Source organism: Sipha flava, unplaced genomic scaffold (assembly GCF_003268045.1).
Source record: "Sipha flava isolate LNK unplaced genomic scaffold, YSA_version1 270_pilon_pilon, whole genome shotgun sequence".
NCBI classification, from domain to species: domain Eukaryota; kingdom Metazoa; phylum Arthropoda; class Insecta; order Hemiptera; family Aphididae; genus Sipha; species Sipha flava.
In genome coordinates, this window is record NW_020272934.1 from 141,095 (window position 1) to 163,428 (window position 22,334).

At 32.2% G+C, this 22,334-nt stretch overlaps 1 protein-coding gene and 1 pseudogene across 1 annotated transcript; both read left to right on the forward strand.

The window, feature by feature from the left end:
• Positions 1–1,387: 1,387 nt before the first annotated feature.
• Positions 1,388–6,828, forward strand: LOC112685243 (testis-specific serine/threonine-protein kinase 2-like). The gene is made up of 4 exons (XM_025557077.1): positions 1,388–1,400; positions 2,667–2,917; positions 4,212–4,661; positions 6,466–6,828. Exons 1-4 carry the CDS (start codon positions 1,388–1,390, stop codon positions 6,826–6,828), a joined length of 1,077 nt encoding a protein of 358 aa, XP_025412862.1.
• Positions 6,829–10,441: 3,613 nt separating this feature from the next.
• On the forward strand, positions 10,442–10,911 carry LOC112685244 (annotated as a pseudogene).
• The last annotated feature ends 11,423 nt before the right edge of the window (positions 10,912–22,334 follow it).

Here is a 22,334-nt window from a genome sequence, read left to right on the forward strand (position 1 = left end):
AATATAGAGCGGGTGAAACAAGCAGTTGGGAGAAGTCCCCGAAAGTTAGCCAGGCGTCACAGCAAAGAACTTGGCCTAAGTGATCGGACTGTGAAGAGAATATTAAAGCATGACTTGGACTTCCATCCCTACAAAATTCAGGTAGTTCAAGCACTCAATCTACAAGATCATAATACCCGATTACGCTTTTGCCAACACATGTTAACGCTTTTCAATGAAAACGAAGATAGGGTACACAACTTATGGATGAGTGACGAAGCCTACTTTCACCTAAGTGGCTTTGTCAACAAACAGAATTTTCGGTATTGGGTGGAAAGTAATCCACAACATCAGCATGAGAGACCCCTCCATTCACAAAAAGTAACAGTATGGTTTGCCCTATCATCACTTGGAATAATCGGCCCATATTTTTTCGAGAACGAATCGGGCAGCGCCATTACAGTAAACTCCGAACGCTACTGTGATATGCTAGCCACATTTTTTTTCCTGCACTTGAAGAATACGACACAGATGAAAACACACTTTTTCAACAAGATGGTGCAACAAGCCATACTGTCCGAATCTCAATTGATCTGTTGAAGCTGGTATTTTCAGGGTGTCTAATTAGTCGGTACGGTGACATCCAGTGTCCTGCTCGTTCACCGAACTTGATGGTTCCTGATTTTTTACTTTGGGGTTATGTGAAATCCAAGGTGTTCGAAAACAACTCATCAAGGACTATTGTTGACTTGAAGGAGCGAATTCGCCCTAACCTTGGAAACACTTCACAACGTCATGGGAAGCTTCGGTGTCAGACTCTCACAATGTGTGGCTAACCAAGGGAGGCATTTGCCCGACACAATCTTTAAAAAATGAAGGTTTTAATATATAACATAAAATTTCACTTGTGTACTTTTTATTTGTTCGGCGAAAAATGAATAAAAAATTTTTTTCTATTTTTTTTTATTTTTTCAAATCATCGGATTGACTGTCGCACCCTGTATATAGTTGTTCATTTGTTAATTCATTTTTTTTTTAATAATGACCACCAATAATTACTATTTAAATTAATAAAACAAAGATAGGCAAAAATAAATAAATTAAAACTAAAAGTAAACAGAAGACAGAAATTAAAATAATAATCAGTCGTTTATGCTAACGTATATAATAACGTATATAACAAGAATAAATACGAGATACTAAAAGAGTCAAAAATAGGTATTTATAAAGAAAATTATTCTAACCGCTCATTAATTGTTTTAAATTGTGTATAGTTAGTAGACTTATATACATAAGTGTGCGCACGGAGTAGTTAGGGTAGGCACTTGACAAAAACCTTCCCTCTCTCACCAAAATATTCAATATTATCACAATAATAAATAATCATATTATATTCAACCACTTCGAAATGTCCGTAAACGGTAAGTACAAGTATGAAAATATTGGAAAAATATAATTATTCAGTTAAATGAAGTTACCCTATTCAAATTTGTTGTTAATATTAAATGTTAATGTGTTATGTATGACTACCTTGCTAGTAATGTCGGCTCACGCTTATGCTTATATATCTTTATAAAATAAAATAATACAACCAGTACAACCAAATTATATATTACACAACCAACTAATTAATTGAGTCGTTTAGACTAAATACAAATAATATATAGATATGAACTTCATTACCCTTGAAGTATGCTGTTTACACGTCATAAGCGGCAATAATATGATTTTATTTTAAAATATTAATTACTTTCTTATTTTTATTTTTTTTTCCTTTTCCCTAAAAGATTTTGTGTCACCCCGGTTGAGAACTGCTGAATTATAATATGCTTATAACTTTCTTATAGAATAGTTTTAAAAAGTTTTTAATTCGTAATATTTTAGTACAAAAAACTATAAAAATATAAGAAATATTTTGGATTAGTCATAGAAAATGTAATGTAGTGACCAACTAAATCACTAAGCTAGAACTAAATATTTTAAATTAATACATATTTTTCATAAGGGAATTAAAAATTTGAAACAAATTTCATTTAAAAATACTCAACCATCAGAGCAAATCAAATTTTCTTAATAAAATGTTTTAACTAAACAAACAAAATCTTTAGACAAGAGGATATCTGGTTGTTGTTGCTTTCAGTGCCGAACAATTGGAAGTACAAGGAACTTTAAGAACTATGAATAACTTGTTTGAATTACAGTGACAATGTGTGTCTTCAGGAACCCTCAAGTGTGAGGGAGGAGCAGTGGGAGTCATTATTCATTTGAAATTTTTCATGTCAGTTACATAATGAGAAGTTTTTTTACATAAAGCCGGTCCCGACTCATATCGGGTACTCAGCGTCTATTTGTTCCCCCCCCCTCCGAACTACATTTCTGAGAGTGTCCCTCACCATAGAAACGAACAAAATCAAATTTAAATTCACATAGGTATCAATAATATTTGATGACAACTTTAATCCGTAAAAAGTTTTATTGATAATTTATCCTTTAAAATAGCAGCGGTTTTGTACACAGTTACGAGAATATAATTATATAACACGTACACAATATTACCTTGGAAATATTTCGTTTTATTTAACATGTTGATTTTATCGGTTGAGGTATACATGAATTATTACAGTATAAATACATAAAAATATTTATCTACAGAGTATTAAAACGTTTAATATAAAAACATATTTTAGCACTGATATACCGGCTTGTATCCGCAATGTCGGACGCGGCGTTTTTAAGAGAAAAGCACATATACGTAGAGCGGCTTGTGGGCACGGGATCGTTCTCTAAGGTGTACCTGACCCGAGTCGGGGATATCAAAAGCAAAATGGTGGCGACAAAAGTAATCGACAAGAATTTCGTCTCGGATAATTTCGTCCAAAAGTTTTTGCCCCGTGAACTCGATGTGCTGCTCAAACTAAAACATCCGTTCGTGATACCGGTAAGCATATAAATGTTACATTATGTGTCTGGAACGTGGCTCGAACTGGGGCAGGGGACTAGCACTCGGCCAACAGAGAGAAACAAACAAACAGACCGGGACCAAAATGTTTGAATGCCGAATATTTTTTCGATATTAACCTTATAAGAGGTCTAAACAGAGCACCCCCTATTCCTGTTATGATGTATCAATTGCGATATTTTCTGGGATAATAATGATAATAAAACTATGGTCATTTTACGACTCATAGATGATGAAGTCTAGAAATATTTTTTTTTTTTTAGTTAATACGGTTATAGAGTATTATTCAATATCATAATAGTACTTTGAAATACTCGTAATTTCAAAAACAATATTACATAATGAATATTTCACCGCTATTTGTTTGTAGATAAATAAAAACAAAAAAAAAAAAAAATTACCAAACATCATGTCATGACTGGCATTTTTTCCAAAAATATAAAACGAAAAATAAAACTTTTCATTTTTTCCCAATGATGGAAATGAATTCAAAATATTGATATTTTACCATAATAATTGTTAACATTACCGTTTTGAAACAACTACTTGTAATGCTGTGTAAGTGTCACATCCACTCCGAGTGGGAACTAGGAATTTTTAAGCACGGGGAAAATGTTAAAGTTACGCTCTATCATAGAATAAGAGTCAAATACCCTTCCCCAATTTTCTGATAATTAGCATACAATCGTATTTACTTTAGTTCTAAACTCATTACCAGTGACGAAGTTAAAAAAATCGAACTAGTAGTCGACAATAGATTGTGTACTACAAAAATTACTGCTGCTAAGATTTTACGCTTAAGTAGAATACGCTTTAAATCTTTCTCGCTTTAGTTCCACCACAGTGCCCACTCTTGTTTAGTATATCTCATCCCTGCAAATCGCGGTGGGCTCCTTTGGCCTGCGAACACGAACAAATTGATAGACAATCATGTCGATATCGATCCCTGCAAGTGGGATAAAAACCACAGCAACTGCCCGTTCATATTGATCCTCGCACGAAACCGTGGTACTACTAGGATATTGGGGCTCTAACGATAAGGTAAATCTGGAGCCCGATATGTATTTAAGTATTCGTAGTAAATTATTATTTTTCAACACCTCTACTCACTTATCGTTAGACGTGAAACTCAATTCTTTCATGTTAAAAATACCTTTCAAACGTACGCCTACAATGGGATCTCCTCCGAAAGGTGGACGTCACCCTCCTTCCCGGTCGCATCCCACCAACGCGTACCCCCACTCGTAGATTCTCATGCTCATCATCACGCCAGGTGTACAGCATCTACCAGAACTACAACAGGGTGTACATAAACATGGAGTACGCGGTCAACGGCGACATGGCCGCGTTCCTAAAGACGGTCAGGCTGTCTGAGCCGCAGATCCGCTCGTGGCTGGTGCAGATCCTGTGGGCGCTGCAGTACATGCACCGGGTGGGCGTGGTGCACCGGGACCTCAAGTGCGAGAACTTGCTGCTGACGATTAACTACAATGTGCGCGTTGCCGACTTTGGGTTCGCGCGGTTCGTGAGCCGCGGCCGGAACCCGCGCGCCAAGTCCATATGCGGCACGCAGACGTACCTGTCGCCGGAGTTGCTGTTGGGCACGAAGCCATACAACCCCGTGGTCGCGGACGTGTGGGCCATCGGCGTGGTGCTGTTCATGATGGCCAACAACCTGCCGCCGTTCAACGACTCCCGGAAGAAGGACATAATCAATAAACAGGTGACGTACGTGTGTGCGTCGAAAAACGGTCGCGAATAAACGCAGTAAAAAAAAAAAGGGGGTGTGTGTATGATTGGTTAGGTCAGCAGCGTTTTCGGGGCTCGTACCGAAGGTATCGGGGGCGGTGCGAATGTAAATTGCCGCACGGAACGTAGCGGGTGAAAATCGTTCTTGGATACGTAAGTTTCTACGCGAATACAAATTGAATTCCCATTTTATTCAGTCACAAGACCGACAACGGTGTGTAAAAAATTTCTAACCCAATTTTTAATTCAGTATTTTTCATAAATAATTATAATAATAATAATAATATAAATTCAATTTTATGTGGCTTACATTATGAAAACTCAAACTTATTACATAATCATACAGTGTTATTCTAAATTGTATTTGTGTAATTGGTTGTTTATAAAATGTTTATTTCGCTTATTTTTTTTAACTCTATCCGTGTCCGATGTTCTTGTTTTAATATAAGTGTGTTCGTTTGAAACATTTTTAAGACTTCTATTATTTTGATGATAATGATTTGAAAAATTTCAGTTAAACTTGGATTGAAAACTTTCACAAGCATGCGTAGTAAGACTTCTCTACAAAAACTAGCATTAGCCCAAATACTAATAGGGAAATTACAATTTTCTTCTATATGAATTATCATTAAATAATCGAAACGTTCGTTTATTTTATTATCTGGTTTTTCAGCCATGAACATATGTATTTCTTTGTTTGTGTATGATATTATATATAAAAATGTTTATCTGCTATGCTTCATACGGGACGGGAATTTACCATTGGACAAACCCGAACGATTGGCTTAATTTCGTAACGGAGTAGCGAAATTAGCAACCTCCGAAAACCTATTTCGCCGTAACGTTTCTTGTCATCCGCGACCACACGTGGATGAAATTTACATACCAGGTGAAATTACGCGCGGGCCGAACGAATCTGCCAGGATAATGCCTATGTCAAAATAGAAAAATGAAAATAAATCACTCGATTTTATGTACACTTAGGTTTAGGTAGAGTCTTTGTTTGCAGAGCGTACCAAGAAGTCGGTTAGAATCTCTGCTTTCAGCGTCGCGTTTCGACGAGTTTCGACGATACTTATACTAACCTTTTGGGTAACGGAAAATGAAAACACGATTTACCCAAACTATTAAAATTAAAATTGTACGTTTTTATTTTCATCTATTAAAATGCCATTGTGATAGTATTTACAATTCGGTTGTCGACTCTAAGTTCGCTGATAAGGTCGGGTTGACGATCAGAGTTGGGCCAATACTTAACATTTGGTTTAGTCTTATTAAAACGTGTAGTTTCGACTGCGTGAAAAAATGTATTATGCGCCAGGCTTATTGCATTGAAATATGCGCGATAAAAATTGTTTCGTTTAAAGGAGATTACAGTGATTGTTTAAAGTTGTGATTTTTACGGTTACTGCAGAACGTTTTATAAATCGTTAATACTTAAATTCGATTTACGGAGTTAATGATGAAAATATGTGTATCGCCAGGTGGAACATAATACGGGTTGCGATAGAAAATAATTATAAACCTAATAATGTTTGGGACTTGGTAATCGATATTGTTAAGTATTCATTTTATTTTAATTCGGAAACGTCGTCCAAAGCAATTTCTATGTTGTTATATTGTTGGCAGTATAAATTATAATGAGTAATGGCTTTCAGATTACTGATTTAAATGGCTTTATTTATGTGTCAAACAGTTCTACTCGAACGTTTCACAAAATAGGAAAACTGTAATAAGTAATTAATATTATTAATAACATCTGTGGTTTCTGTAAACAGTTGGCTAAAGATTTTAAGTTCAGAAACGTATTGAATCGAAGCGAGTCTCTTAAAATATTGACCACCATGTTCCTGGAACCAGATATTCTTCAGCGTATAACAATTAAAAGAGCTTTGCAAAGCTCGTGGATAAAAGAAGGCAATATCGAAACTCCCATGGCCGTACATAGAGCTACCAATAATGGCAAATTGGAGGAAAATTTAAGACAACCGGTTATTTCATCGGACACTCTGACTCAACCTTTATTTAGTTACGAATCAACCAATATCAAGGAATCGTTGAGCGAGTTCAACATGAATTTTACCGACATCCATAAGCCCGATGAAGATTTCAGACCTTTTTCAGTGATAGCAGTTCCATGACTTTGGCGCTTTTTTTAGAGTTTGAAAGTCTAAATTGGGCTACTCGTTTGTGTTTGATCTGTACTAGTTTGTGCACCTGTTACTGACATTTGTGCATTCAACGTTCTAAAAGGGTATAGTACATTTCGTCGCGACCGTTTCGCCACCGGAATATTCACCGAAACCATTTCACTGTGATCGTTTCGCCGACGGATTATTCGCCGCGACCGTTTCTCCGCTATTCTATTTTTTTCCGTATAACGTTAATAAAAAAAATTGGTTGGCCATAAAATTTTGAAATTTCGATACTATGTTTTTCACACATTGTTTATGCTCGTGTGAAAAAATTTCAAAAATTCGCAGTCACAATTTTTAAAAATAAGCGTTTGAATTTTAAATCTTGATAAAAATCACGAAATCTGCCTATTTTTGGTAGTTGAAAGTTGATAAACATTCTAATATGTATACTAATGTAAGATTTAAAAATGAAATTTTGTTGTCTTTTGCATATTTAAAATATTTTAGATTTTAAGTATCATTTTCGTAGTTTTAGTGCTATTATTTACCAATAAATATTATAATATAATGCTTTATTTAGAATATATTATAAATATTAATTATACCGACTGAAAAATAGTATTTATTTATGTATTATAAGAAAAATTCCTACATTTTTGTTTTTTGTCCCGATTTTTTTATATTGTAACCAGAAGATATTTTTTTTTTTTAATAAGTTATATTACATTTTTAAATCTTATATTAGAATACATATTGGAATGTTTATCAACTTTTAATTACATTTAGGCAGATTTCGTGATTTTTATAAACATTTAAAAATCAAACGCTTATTTTTAAAAATTGTGACTGCGAATTTTTGAAATTTTTTCACACGAGCATAAACAATGTGTGAACAACATAGTAACGAAATTTCAAAATTTTATGGCCAACCAATTTTTTTTATTAACGTTATACGGAAAAAAATAGAATAGCGGAGAAACGGTCGCAGCGAAATGTCCGAGTCCGGTTCTAAAAATATCGAACTTGACACCAGCTTTCCACTTAAAAGTTCGATATCACGGGAATGGTAAAAGCATAAATACTAAGAATAAGTTTATCAGTCTACACAAGCGAATGGTTCAATCGAGATTTTGAAATTCTAAAATAGGGGTACCAAGAACATGGAACTGGTGGGTGTCGGAATAAACTAGTTGATTAAAAATACATTTTTAACATTTATGCACGTACGCCGTAGACACGACAGTATATTCATATTTATAAATTATAATTATTTTAAAGTGCCATTATACTGTGATTTTTTTTTTTTTTTTTGATATTTTATTTTGTTATATATTCATGACTTTTTTTTTTCGTTAATTTTTGAGTAGCCTAATACTAATAGCATCTGGGGTAATTATACTCACTTGTCCCTTTCCTTAGATCCGGCATTGATATGATATATAAAATATATGAAAAAATAAATATATGGAAAATAAATAATAATTTATAATAATTTTATAATTATTGTTTATTCAGAGAATATTATATGTATATCAAAAATTTAAATAGAAAATATCAGGGTTATACGGGTAACCATTATTGCGAAAAGGAAAATATACATCCAAACGCAATATCCAAACTGTGATCAGTAATTTACGAAGAGGAAACAAGGGAATATTAAAAAAAAAAATGCTTTGAGTTATAAAATTTGTAATATTTATCGTGTATATATACCTAGTGTTAAGTCCAGATAACTAAAATTTTATCTATATTAAGATAAAAATGAACAAAAATATTTTATCTAGGGGAAGAGCAGTTAGAACTATTGCGCCATTTAATAATAACAATTATTTCATTTATTTCAATTTGAAACTCATTCTACCAACTTCAATGTTTAAGCATTAATACCACTTCATTAAATTTGTGAACGTCAATTATACTATATAGACGTGTTCTTAGTATTAACAAAATGCCAAAATATATTGTAAAACAATGTTACAGTTAATTTCCATAGATAGGTCGATAGATGTATACACGTTGTTATGTACTTATTAAATGTTGGGAACTACAATATTTATTATATTTCTCCGATTGCAATATTGCTCCACCATGTATATTGTAATATAAATAGTCTTTAATCGAACAATTCATCGAATTGAGTGGTAATGTCCACGGGACTGCAGATAGTACTTTAGACTTTAGTAGTTTAGTGACCAGGGGGTATTATATCAGTATCATATTTCACAATATCGTGTTATTTGATTATTTCCATGTTTTATTGGAAAAAATATTTAATTTTTAGATCAACAGGTATGACAGTTACAATAATTTATATGTTTATTGAATTAATAACAAATAAATATAATTTTTCAAATTATTTTAATTAACTTTCATTCTGTTTTTTTTTAGATTGAAAAAATTACAATCCATATAAATACAAAAATACAATACAATACTATACAAAAAATGTTGAATTTAATAAAAACATAAAAAAAATTTGTTCTCTATATTTAGTACTTTTTTTTTGTATATTTAAAATTTTTTCATGTATATTTTACAATTTTTTCTTGCATATTTTGCCTTTTTTAGCTCCTACAACTTACTTGATTACTGTATAAAACAAATGTAATAATAGCGAACAAATACTGTCTAGTACTAGTATGGACAATTTTTGGAAAACTGAAAAATATCTTTATGATAATGAATAATTAATATTATCATCTAGATGAGTGATTTTTTTATCTCGGATAAATTGTTCAATAATTATTAACGGTTCATTTATTATTATCTAAATAAGATAAAGATAACAAACATTTTCATCTAGATAATCCCAAAACTGCATATACCTAACAATTTATTTTGTTGTATTTTATATTTTAATCATGTTTTTAAATAAAAAATAATACATTTTATAATATGTAATGTTATATTTTTTGGTATTTAATACTACGTAAATATTAAATTTGTTTAATTTTTATATTTTAATACAGTACAATTAAGATATTTTTTTATTTAGAAAATTTTATGTTTTATTTAATTATTTAAATATTAGTTTCAAATCTCCAAATGTAACTTATGAGTATCAAAAACTATAGTGTTTGTTGTTGCTATAATATTTATGTCGGAGAAAAATAATTTTGCATGTGAGACGATTAAATTTAATAAAAAATATTTTCCATCTGCCATTTTAAAATATGACAATGAATTGAAACAAGGACAGTTTGATATAGTGACTTCTAATTAAATAACATTAAGTAAGTGGAAAGATAGAGAAAAAATGTGAAAATTTAATAAGTAATATGCATAATGTATGCAGCTGTATTGGCATTGGCGGTGCCTGAGACTGACCAGGTAGGGCCATGGTCCTACCTGAAAATAACTGGCCCTACTAGTGGCCCTACCACTGACCTGATTTTAGACATAATAATATATTAATTTTTCATAAGCAAAAAATATTAAATAATGGTATTTATCTTTTGTTGAAATCTCATTTTTGGTGGCCCTAACTTATAATTGTTGGCCTTACGTTGGCCCTACTTAGCGAAAAATCCTGGCACCGCCACTGTGTATTAGCTCTGTTTATAGAAAAGATACTTAAGGGAATAAACAAATACTCAAGGCTCCAATTATCTAATACATGGGTGGTATCTACAATTTCGATCAGTTTCAACCATATTACAATGTGGTCTGGAAGTAAAGAAGATGGTGGCTAAAAATATTTTATTATCTTCTAGATGCTAGTATAGTTAACTCATTTGTGCTGTATCAAACAATAAGTAATTTACACGACCCCAAGTTATCAAAATGTACACACCTAAATTTCAGATCAACTTTAGCCGATAAATTAATTGGTTATTATTTTAAAAAAAAAACCACCTGGTATTCAAATACCAATGCAAAGAAAATTGAAAAAAAAAAACTGAAAATTCGATTGTAGGAAACCAATATTATATTCAGAATATTGGTGATCATTTGCCTATCAAAAGTACATATCGTCGATGTGGATATTGCAGTACAAAAATAAAACAGAAACGTTCAAACATTCTTTGCAAAAAGTGTGATATTACATTTTGCTTAGAATGATTCAAACCATTTCACAAAAATCCCTTAACACTAATATTACATTATAATCTTTTTATATTTTTAAACTTTTTATAGTATAAGTATTTTTATAAATTATAAGTCTGAATATTTAATTCATAAATTCTCAATATGTTATAAGTTTTACTATTTAATCTATAAAAATATGTTCTTGATTTAATTTTATATAATATGTTTTAATTTAAAAATGTTACCATTTTCTTATATACCAACCCCTACTTATTCAATTTATTGATTTGGTTGTTTTTTAATTAATAATCACCCGATATTTATATTTTTTATTTAAAACCCAAAATACAAGAAGTAGTGAATGGGCTGTGATAAATATATATAACACCTAATTTAGTTTTAAATGAGCTGTGGTGAATATATTTACCACCTCAAAAACAACCCCTCAAAACTACCCTGATTTAAGGAAGTTTTAGTTAACATAATTTTATATGTCTTAATGACTATAAAATTTGTAATATATATATATATTTTTTTTTTTTGGTTTGCGGTGTATTAACGGAAAAGGACGGATCAATTAAATATGCAGATTTTGTTGACAAGAAATGATTAGTGGACAGTATCGAAAACAGTGGCAGATTTATGGGGGGGCGACGTTGCCTTCGCCCCCCCCTTGGGCTTTTTTTTTACAGATTTATTTAATATTTTTATATACATAATAAAAATAAATAAAATATAATTATAATTATGTTTATCATTGTTTAAGTAGCTATAGATACTATTTTAGTTCGTGACCATAGCAGAAAGTATCATGATATTAAATAATAGTTTACTATATTAGCCATAACCATGAAGACTAATAATAATATTAAATTAATTCATGTCTATAGCCTATAATCATTAACCAAGGTATCAATCATTAAGTTGTGTACCTATGATATTATTATTCTTATTATTAGTATTTTAGTATTTTCTATGTACGCTATTCGGTGATCGTCGCGTGCTTATCGCACCGACGACCGAGCGATCCCACATCTACAGTATTATATTATATATATACATATATATTTATATCCATCGCGGGTGTGTATGAGGCTTTGCATATTTGCTTATTTCTACTGTTATTACTTTTTAGATTAAAAACATTGTTAAGATCACGGATAGGCGAAAGTCGACTGACTGGCTTGGCTTTATTGCACACGCATAAAGATATAGTTATAAATGTAGAAAATGTTATTAATAGATTTGCAAATGAATAAAAAATAAATGTTAAATTATTATTGTAATAAATATTTTTCAGTATTAAAATTTTTATAATTATAAGTAAAGATATACCTACAGTGAATATAAACGGTGTACTTATTTTTCCTTAAATCGCTGAAATTACGGTAAAGTATTCATTGTGTTTTATATATATCACTCATAAATATTCCTATTCGCCACTCCCTAAACCAAGCTTTAGATCCGCCCCTGATCGAAAGATTAATAATATATGAAAGCAAAAATTACAATAGCGTATGTGCTAGAGGGCCAAAGGGGGAATATGTACATACGATAAATTATGCTCGAAAGGGCGCACACTAAGAACATACAAATAATATTAGAATAAAACAAATAAAAACAATATACGACCAGGACAGTGAAGTGTGTGACCGATGTGTTCGTGATGGCGTGCGCGGATAGTGGACACAGCTGCGGCGAGGGCGCAAAACAATGTTCGCTAAGATACACCAAAGGTGACGACGACGATGCACCAAAAATGGCGTCCGAAAACCACGACAAGTGCGTGCGTTGAGCGGTAGAACGCAGTGGCACTCGTTTAGTCGAAGAAACGCAAACGTTTTCACAATACTTGCGGACGGGCGAGTGTAACAAACGGTTAGTTGGAAAACGCACGCGAACGTGGGAAAAGAACGGCACACGCGTAAAACAAAAACAAAAAATAACAAAAACGGATAGGTAGTATAAAAAAAAAAAAGAAATAAGGACGTTTGGCTGACGTTCGCAATAGAGGTGGATCACGAATATGCGCACGTGCGCACGACGGAGTTGTGTTTAGCGATGTAGATGGTGCTGCAGTGATGGGAACAACAACAAAACGGCAGTGTTACCAATACACCAGTTGCGATTGCGAACGGCCGGTCATACTGGTGTAAATAGTAGTGGTGACAACTGTACCCAAAACATTTCCTCCCCGCGTCGGAAGACGGCGGCTTCCAGAAGAAGAATTTGCCGATATGACGCGGACAATAACGATATATTTACTTATTTTTTTTTGATTGCGCGTGAAAAAACATGATTATACATTCCACAAAGAAGAGACGGAACGGAACGGGCGAAAGGAACAAAGTAAGGAATGATTCGACGGTTCTCGTGAATACATAATTTTTACAATTTGATTGTACATAATATGAATTTTGACTAGGAATAGGGTTTGTACAAACATCGGTAATAGGCATACAAATTCATACGAATTGCATACTTAATGTATAGGAAAAAAAATACAAATTTCATATAGGGCATGGATGGCAAACCTTTTGAATACTGCGTGCCCAAAATTACATTTTTTTTTTTTTATAGAGCGTGCCATGAAAAAAATATTAAAAATATTATATTTTGTTATATTATAATTTGATTGTATAATTAATGTATTAGTATAAAAAGGTTAGTTTAGGTACATAATAATAATAATAAATAATAATAATAATAATAATTATAATAATATTGCTTTGCTTTGTTAATTATTTATATTATATTATATTATAGGTCCTATAATATTATATATTATATAATATATAATAGTAAAAATTTTCGCGTGCCCGCAAAATCTTTTCGCGTGCCATGGATTTGCCATCCCTGGTATAGGGGATGGTGCTGGGGACATGTACGTGGAGTGTAGTCGTAGAACGAACGATCCTAATGCGAACGCTATCAAGGATCAAGAAATCATTGCGATGGACGAGTTTCAGTCGATTCGCAGCACGAGGCAAGGAAAAGGACCCCCTAACTCGTTAAGTCTCCGTATTCCGGACAGGATTTCGCGCGGTATACAGAAAACCAATCAATTAAATAAAATATGAATCGTTTCCCTAAAAAGTGAATTTTTATTCGTTAAATTTTCTTCCGTCGACTTTTTCAACACGTAACATATACATCGTTCGTCGCCTTACAAATCCGACAGGTGTTGCTAAGCGCATGCGTCGCTGTCGATGGCTGGTTTCCGGAAACACGCCGCGTTCTCGTCGTTGTCCGCGGAGACAGACGGTGCGATTCCCGCGTCGCACCCAGTCAGCCGTGCCGCACGCACCAGGCGCTCGTGGTACGCGCGCTGTCCCAGCCTGTCAAGCTCGGCGGTCAACCGCGCCAACCGGTCCGCCTCGGTCTTCGCGGCCGCCAACAGCGACCGGTTGTCTACGACCGCGGCGATCAGCTTCTCCGACGTCTCGGCCAACCGGTCGGTTAACCGGTCACGCTCGTCCCCGTACTCGCGGAGCACGGCGCGCGACCGGCACGCCTCCGACGCCCCGTCGGCCACCAGTTTCCGGTGCTCCTCGTCCGCCCGTTCCCGTTTGCCCGTCCACTCGGCCGCTGTAGCGCTCGCCTCGGCCAGCTCGAGGCGCGCCGCGACCACGGCCCGCTCGGCCGTTTCCAGCTGCGGTGGCGCGGCCTCGCGGAACGCTTCCAGTTTGGCCTCGCGGTCCCGGCACGTGGCCAACGTGTCCCGGAGTGCACGGCAGCACTCCGAGGCCTCCCGCTGCAGTTCGCCGAGCCGGCACGTCTGATCGCGCACCGCCTCCTCCGCATCCGCCAAATCGCGTCGCGACACGACCAACTGGTCCGCCTTGCACGCCACTGTGTCTTCCAGGTCGGACTGTTCCCGCCGCAGCGACTCCATGCATTTCTTCGCACCCGAAAACAATATTGCGCGCGTTACGTGATATCTTTGTTTTTTTTTCTCGTATCATCTTGTACGTACGCCACGCGCGGGAGAGGACTGCACTATGCGTGTTAAGGGTCGTTTTTCGTTTCGACGCAGCGACACCCACCCGAAATGAATCGTCGGGCATGTCCGGTCCCGCCACAAATTCGACCCCGGACCGTTTTATAGGGGATGTGACTTCTACGTGTTTCCCTAGTGCGACGTACGTAATGAACAACAACGGTTTGAAGAAAAGAAAAGAGCTTGGGAGGGGCCCTCGTAGCACGCCCCTGGGACAACCTGGGAATACTGTCTGAAACGAAATATTTATCACGTGCGGTTGCGCCCACAAACTGCTTTGTTTGTCACGCGAAATTATCACTTATGATATTTGATTCCGATTGACAGCACCCATTGGGACGAAACGCGTGACAAAACAACCGTGCTGTGCACAGTAAAACACCGATGGTCCAAACAAGCATACAGAAATAAAATCGAAATATCTAGAACCATTGGTAATCGTAGATGAAAGAGGGAGTCAACAATGAAGCAGCTAATATATCCTTTTCCAGAATAAAATACATTCCTAGTCAGTTATGAATTAGATTCATTCGGAACATTTATGGTTTGTGTATTTTCATTTGTCTGACATAAACGAAAAATCGTAACATTTATGTACATGAATAACTTTTAATGTATTATATTTAAATTATTCGGACCAGTGTCGTAACTAACGGTTGGCTAAACGTGCTGAGGGCGCAGCAAAGTAAGAGGGTGAATTTCAGTTAAATTAAAATTGTTCTTTTTGTGTGAATTAAACGTCGAAATAAAGTTAGCCAAGGACGCTAAGGCGGGCACGTACAACACTGATCCAAATCACCCGTGACATTGATTTGTTTGGACCATCATTGTTCTACTGCACACAGTATGGTATATATAATCTGCTGGTCCGAATGTTAAACACATTATATTGTAAACAATTTTGAACGCGAGGATCATATACGAGTTTCAGGGACGCTAAACGACAGCAATAGAAAATTTTTTTAAAAAAAATACACGGTATACTTTTATCACATATTTGATAAGAAACGTTACTTTGTGACTCTGATAAGTTTAGACGAATTATACATGACGATAAAAATATAAAAATTCGACTTTCACCACATTGCCGTAAAGAATATTTAGAATATAATTACTGTTATATAATATTGAAATATTTCAGTTCGTCTTACTTGTGTTTTGCAAATTTTATTTTGAAGCACCTCGTTGCATCCCAGGGATTTCGATTTCATTAGTTCCAATTTCTTGATTTCTTCTACCAAACACAATTCTATAGCAGTCTTAGAGCGCAAATCACATTGTAACTCGTGGCTCTTTTGTTTCATCTCAGCTATCTGTTTTGACTTTTGCTCATACTCCGTCGATACATTATCGAAATCCCGTACCAGATTGTTATACGATTTCTGGTAATTTTGCTTCATATCTTCCATCATCCCCTGAAGACTTTCCAACTGCATATTCATATCAACCACCTCAGCTTTCACTCGACCATGCTTGACTAACTTCTCCTCCAGTATTCGTCTTTTTCCCTCAACCTGCTTCAAACTGGCTCTCAGTACGTCGATACGTGATTGATCGAATTCACTCGGACAGCAGTTGCTTATATTTTGAAAACAATCCATGATCGGAGTAAGTGTAGTAAGTTCAACGCTGCTGGAATGGATGAAATTAATCGTAATATAAAGGTATAGTTATAAACGACCATTTGGCTACTTACGCAATCACTCGGTACGTATTGAATATATAATAAAATATTATAATACTTATTATAAATTATTCGTGATAGGATTTTGATTTAATTTCTTAGAAATGAATGTCGTGTTGAATCAATGGGTATATGTTAGTAATGTATACAGTACTTTGTTTCGGATACGAGTGGTAACCAAGTGATCAATAAATACATTTTCCCGCTAGTATATAATTTAAAAAAATTATATAAAATATTAATTCAGGAATAATATTAACTTAAAATTTGTACTTGATCCTCTCATTTTCTTCCAAACTTTAATAGTTAAGAAATTATTTTTCATAGTACTAGACCTGTTCTGTGCAGTTATTTTCGACTGTTATTAATTTATTAAAAGCTCATTTTAAACCATCATATAATTTCACAATTTTTTTTTCTTCTTACCTAATCAAAAATAAAACAGTACATTCAGCATCAAGTAAAAAATCAAAACGATTGATCCCTATATGCAATTCTTGTGTTATATGAATGTACAGTTATGAATGTTATATTTTTAAATCTAAAATTTATGTATACAGATAATTATAGATTAAATAATGAAATATTTTATCAATAGACCAATGAACTATAAATTGTTATAAGAATTTTAAGATACATGAAAATGTAATTGGATATTCTATCGATTATTCTTTATGTATTTTTAGAACGTATTACTATATATTTTTTTTAATCACAAGCTCCACTTATCTTATTAAATATAATTGTGTGTTAATAATATAGATATTATGATTATTAATACATAACTGTATTTAATTTGATATCGTGCTTGTAGTTAAAAATAAAATAATATATACGTTCTAAAAATACATAAAAAATAATCGATGGAATAACCAATTACATTTTCACGTGTCTTAAAATTCACATAATATAAATTATTATAGCATATTGGTTTATTGTTTTTTTCATTTAGTTTATTTTTTTAAATATTATGAAGTAATATTGCGAGGATCAGTTTTAATTGTAACGTACAGTTTACTTCGAAAATCTCTATGAAAAATTACACTTAAAAACAAAAGTTTCGCCGATGAATGCTTATGAAATATATAATTTCGTAGCATAAAATACTTCATAAATGAATACATATATTATATATATGTTCATGAAAATCAAGGCATTGAAATGAAAATATTGTCTTCGTTTTACATAATATGTAAAATATTTTATTTTTTATGCTAATCCCAATATTACCATTACCCTTGTCTCTCGTAATTATACCATCGCCCTCGTAGACACGTACGTACCACGATTGCCTATCCCAAACTCCGTTTTATAATTTCTACATTTTTCCATGATCAAAAATGTAAATGAAACCTATTTCATTTATAATTTGCGTGAACAATTATTTCATATAGTATGTTAGACGTTGGTTTTTCTCAATTACTCTATTATTAACATAATGAGATAATTTAACTTATTAAATATTCTTTGTATATTTTTTAAAAAATTATAATCGTCCTATGTTGAAGTCTACATAATATAATAACAACAGGTTAACTTCCTAAATTATTATTCAATGAGTTCAAATAATATACACCAGTGATCTTCAACCGGTGGATCACGACCCAATTTAGGGTCGTATAAGTTTTAAGATTGACTCGTGATTAGTCTTCTGTTTAAAATTTAAAGACGTCATATTTATATATGTTTGTATATTATGTATGTCATATGATATCGAATAAAAATGTTTTTGAATAAATCCGAAACCGTACTATTTTATATTATTTTATATTTTTAGAAGAATATAATAAACACTCTTTTCTCATGCACTCATACTTGATAAGAAAAAAACTTCAACCAATATGCGACTTATGTCACAAATTATTATCTGTCGAACACATAGTGGAGGAGTGTACCTACACAATTTCTCAATACACACCGACCTGAACATGTCATTTAACATAGTAAAAGTATTAGGCAAGAGCCAAACTCTGAAAATGATCAAATTCTTCAGTATCACAAATATAATCAATAAATCTTAATTTATACCTAATTTTATCTATATAGTATGTAATATTGTAATTTTAAATCTAAGACCTAACGGATGTAATTAGTAACATCCAATGGATTGCTGTCGAAGCCTTAATTTTCAAATAAAAAAAAAAAAAAGAATGAACAATCAAATGGAATAATGGTATAGCGATAGTCTATTTCAATCCATATAACTAATTTACATGTAATTTATCTATAATCTGTATTGCGTAAGATCGAGCCGAGGTGGAGGTATTTTGTGTGACAACATTTAGGGCAAATATCGCACTAATATTTTTTGTGTACTATTACATATTTTTTTTTCGTTACCATTACATGCATTTTTTTTTTTTTTTTTTGTATCAATACTTATAATTAAAATTAAATAACTTTTAGATACCCAGAAAAATATAAATTTTAATTTTTTTTATTTACGAAAGCACTTATACAATGGCATACATTAAGCGATTTTAACTTTTTTTTGGTTTTCATAGCTAACAAAGTTTACATGGGTCGCAAAAAATGGTTAGTAAGTGGGTCTTGAATATAAACCATAAGTATAATGTAACAGACTTAAATAGAAAAACAGTACTTGTGTATCGCTAATCCCATTTTTTTTTTTTTTTATATATATGTTAACTATATCATCGTTCATTTCTCACGATAATACAATAACAATACTGACACAAGCCTGAGCAACATTTACAACGTTCAAATTATGTTTCACTGATCAATTGTCCGTCAATAGTGTACTGCATGAACAGTATAGTGATAAATACGACGAGCACATTTTTCCGTCATTTTACTGATACTTTGATAACTGGTTCGAGGAAATATTTTGACTTCACAACGAATTTTTTGTGCGTAAACGTATTTCAGCATCCAAAAACGCAATAGAAATGAGTAAAAAAAAAAAAAAAAATTTAAACAAGTTTTGATGTGCAATATTGTCCTAATTGAGTGAGCAGTAGCAGTAGTAATAAACATTAAAACAATTTGAATAATTGAATTTGGTTCAAAATTAATTTATGATGCACCCATAATGCATTGCATCATTATGCGTAAAAGTAATTTAAAGCGTGGTGTGAAAAATGCACCGCCCATAAAATAGCACGATAACTCAATACAATGATTGGAATATTAGTATTTTATTGCAATTAAGATTGAATGCCATAAATTTAATTTAAATTGTTCCGTTATTTTTACCATTTACATGTCTCAATAATATACGTGACATTCGATCTTGATTATAAAAACATGAGGTAAAAAATTAAAACATAAAAAACGTTTGATACGGTTTTGGTATTTTAAACTGTTAAATATTGCCTCTAGGTATTAATAAATCAAAATAAGTATAGCTTATATATTTTTAGCACTTATACTTATTACGAATTTAATACATGTTGTTTAAATTTAAATTGATTTTTAATCAATAAATTATAATATTTGAATCATGAATTGATCAAATGTATTAATAATGTTGAGATATCTTACATACACATCTACAGGTTATCCTATCATAGCATCCAGAAAACAAAAATATGAAAACGGAAATCTCAGTTGTTGGTGGGCACTAAAACCGAGTGTTCGTCCTTCGTTTTAGCGGTTAAAAATAAATTAACGATTGCTTAAACCGCAAAAATAGCATACTCTTTTAATAATAATTATACACTATAGACCAGTGTTTCTCAACCGATGTGTCACCGGGTAAATCCAAATGTGTCCCATGAAGTACAAATATTAAATGACACAAAATGTACAAATATTATTGATACTTATAATTTATATTAATATATTTTAATATTAATATATTTATTAACTATTAATATTATTGATACTACAAAAATTAAAAGATATTAGATATCATTTCTATGATGAATAAAAATAGAATATCAGCTATTGACATTAAATCAATTTTATCATTATCGTAATTCTAATTGATAAACGTTGGCTTTGAGATTCTAAAAAACTACAATCAAATCAATTTGTGAAATCAGTGAACATTTTAGATAAAGCACAAGAAGCTAGTTTTTGTATTGCCCAATTGATAGCTAAAAAAAAAAAATCTTATTTAATTTCCGAGAGTCTTATTAATTGATAACTTATCATCTATGGAATTTTAAAATGTTTGATTAGGTGAGGAATCCATTTAATCCTAATTTAGAAACCTCATATATTTTATTTAAAGGGAAAGAAGAACTTGCAGACTTAATAAACGGTCGCACTGTTCAAATGAAGTTTAATGAGCTCGGGCTAGGCGAATTTTGGATTTATACAAATAAAGAATATCCGAGTTTAACAAAATTGGCACTTTTCATCATATTACCATTTTCAACGACATATTTGTGCGAGATAGCTTTTTCTGCATTGAACGAAATTAAAAACAAAAAAAGGTAAAGATTAATTAATGTCGAAGAAGAGTTAAGAGTAGCCTTGTCAAAGATTTTACCACGTATTGATACATAATGTAAGAAATATCAGTCATACATTTCTTATTAAAATGCTGTTTTATGTTATATTTTTCTTTGTTATTTTTAAGTTTACTTTATCAATTAATTATAAATATTTAATATTACCCATGATTCTTATTTTTATTATTGTGTGTCACAAAGTATAAAATATTTTAATTGTGTGTCGCCATAATACAAAGATTGAGAAACTCTGCACTATAATGTAACAATAATATGAACTTGTATAACATTTTTATGTTTAAAATATATCAGTAATACATTTCGAACAAAAGCAATAAAATTACAATATTCTACACTATTCATCACGGAAGTAATCAGTTATGATGCATTTAAAATGTTTAAAGTTTTTAAAAAAAAAAAAAATAATCTATTATAGCTAAATTATATACATTACTTTTGTTCATTAATCACAATTCTAATGACTTTAAATTGACCATCGAGAATTTGAACACTTTAATATAGATGCCGCAATAAACATATAATATTGATGAGGTTAGAGAAAAAAATAACCTAATATTTCACTCCGCCAATACGTTATTCGCTTTTTCGAGACTTCAAAACATTATTAACTGTTTGGTGGACTGGTAAATTAATATTTTACTATAAAGAGATATATACTTGTTACAGGTGAAATAAAAAATGTAAAACACACACCATCATAGAACATATTTTTTATTCAAATGTTGTGTTTATTAATTCAAACCATTTTCTCGTGAAATCAATCACAATACTTGCTATAATTCGATCATGTAGATTATTTTAGACTATAAAACAAAATTATTCAATTTCAATAAATTAAAGAAGAACGCATTTCCGATTTAAGCCGCTAGTTTTTTTTTTTTTTTTTGCAAATCCTACATAATATTTTATGTATCTTATGAAATTGAAGTACGAATAACATAAACATTTATTCTTTATACGTTAATATTTTATTAAAATATTATAAATATGCATAATTATAATAAATATCAATGGTCAGAAACACTACTTAAAGACCAGTCATGTTCAAAAACCAATTTGTTATGCATGACAATTCTGTACCTACTTATGAGGATTAAATCAGAGCCCAAAACGTGTATAACTGTACATTTTTTTTAACCACTATAAAATAAGATCTGGTTTTTTTGTATGTTGCTTTTTCATAGTTCATAATTTATATTTTTTATTTCTAAGACATTTTGCGCTACGATTACGACGGCCTTTACAGAGAAAAAAACCATATCTTAAAAATCATTGGATTATAATATTATGATAAATATGTATACAAATAAAATTGTAATATTTGCAAATACATTTTTTTTTATTACTGTCTTTG

Excerpts from the sequence above, each read along its gene's own strand:
- LOC112685243 (XM_025557077.1), top strand. Across the intron at positions 2,918-4,211 it reads AACATCCGTTCGTGATACCG|GTGTACAGCATCTACCAGAA; the intron begins GTAAGCATATAA and ends TCATCACGCCAG. Across the intron at positions 4,662-6,465 it reads AGGACATAATCAATAAACAG|TTGGCTAAAGATTTTAAGTT; the intron begins GTGACGTACGTG and ends TTCTGTAAACAG.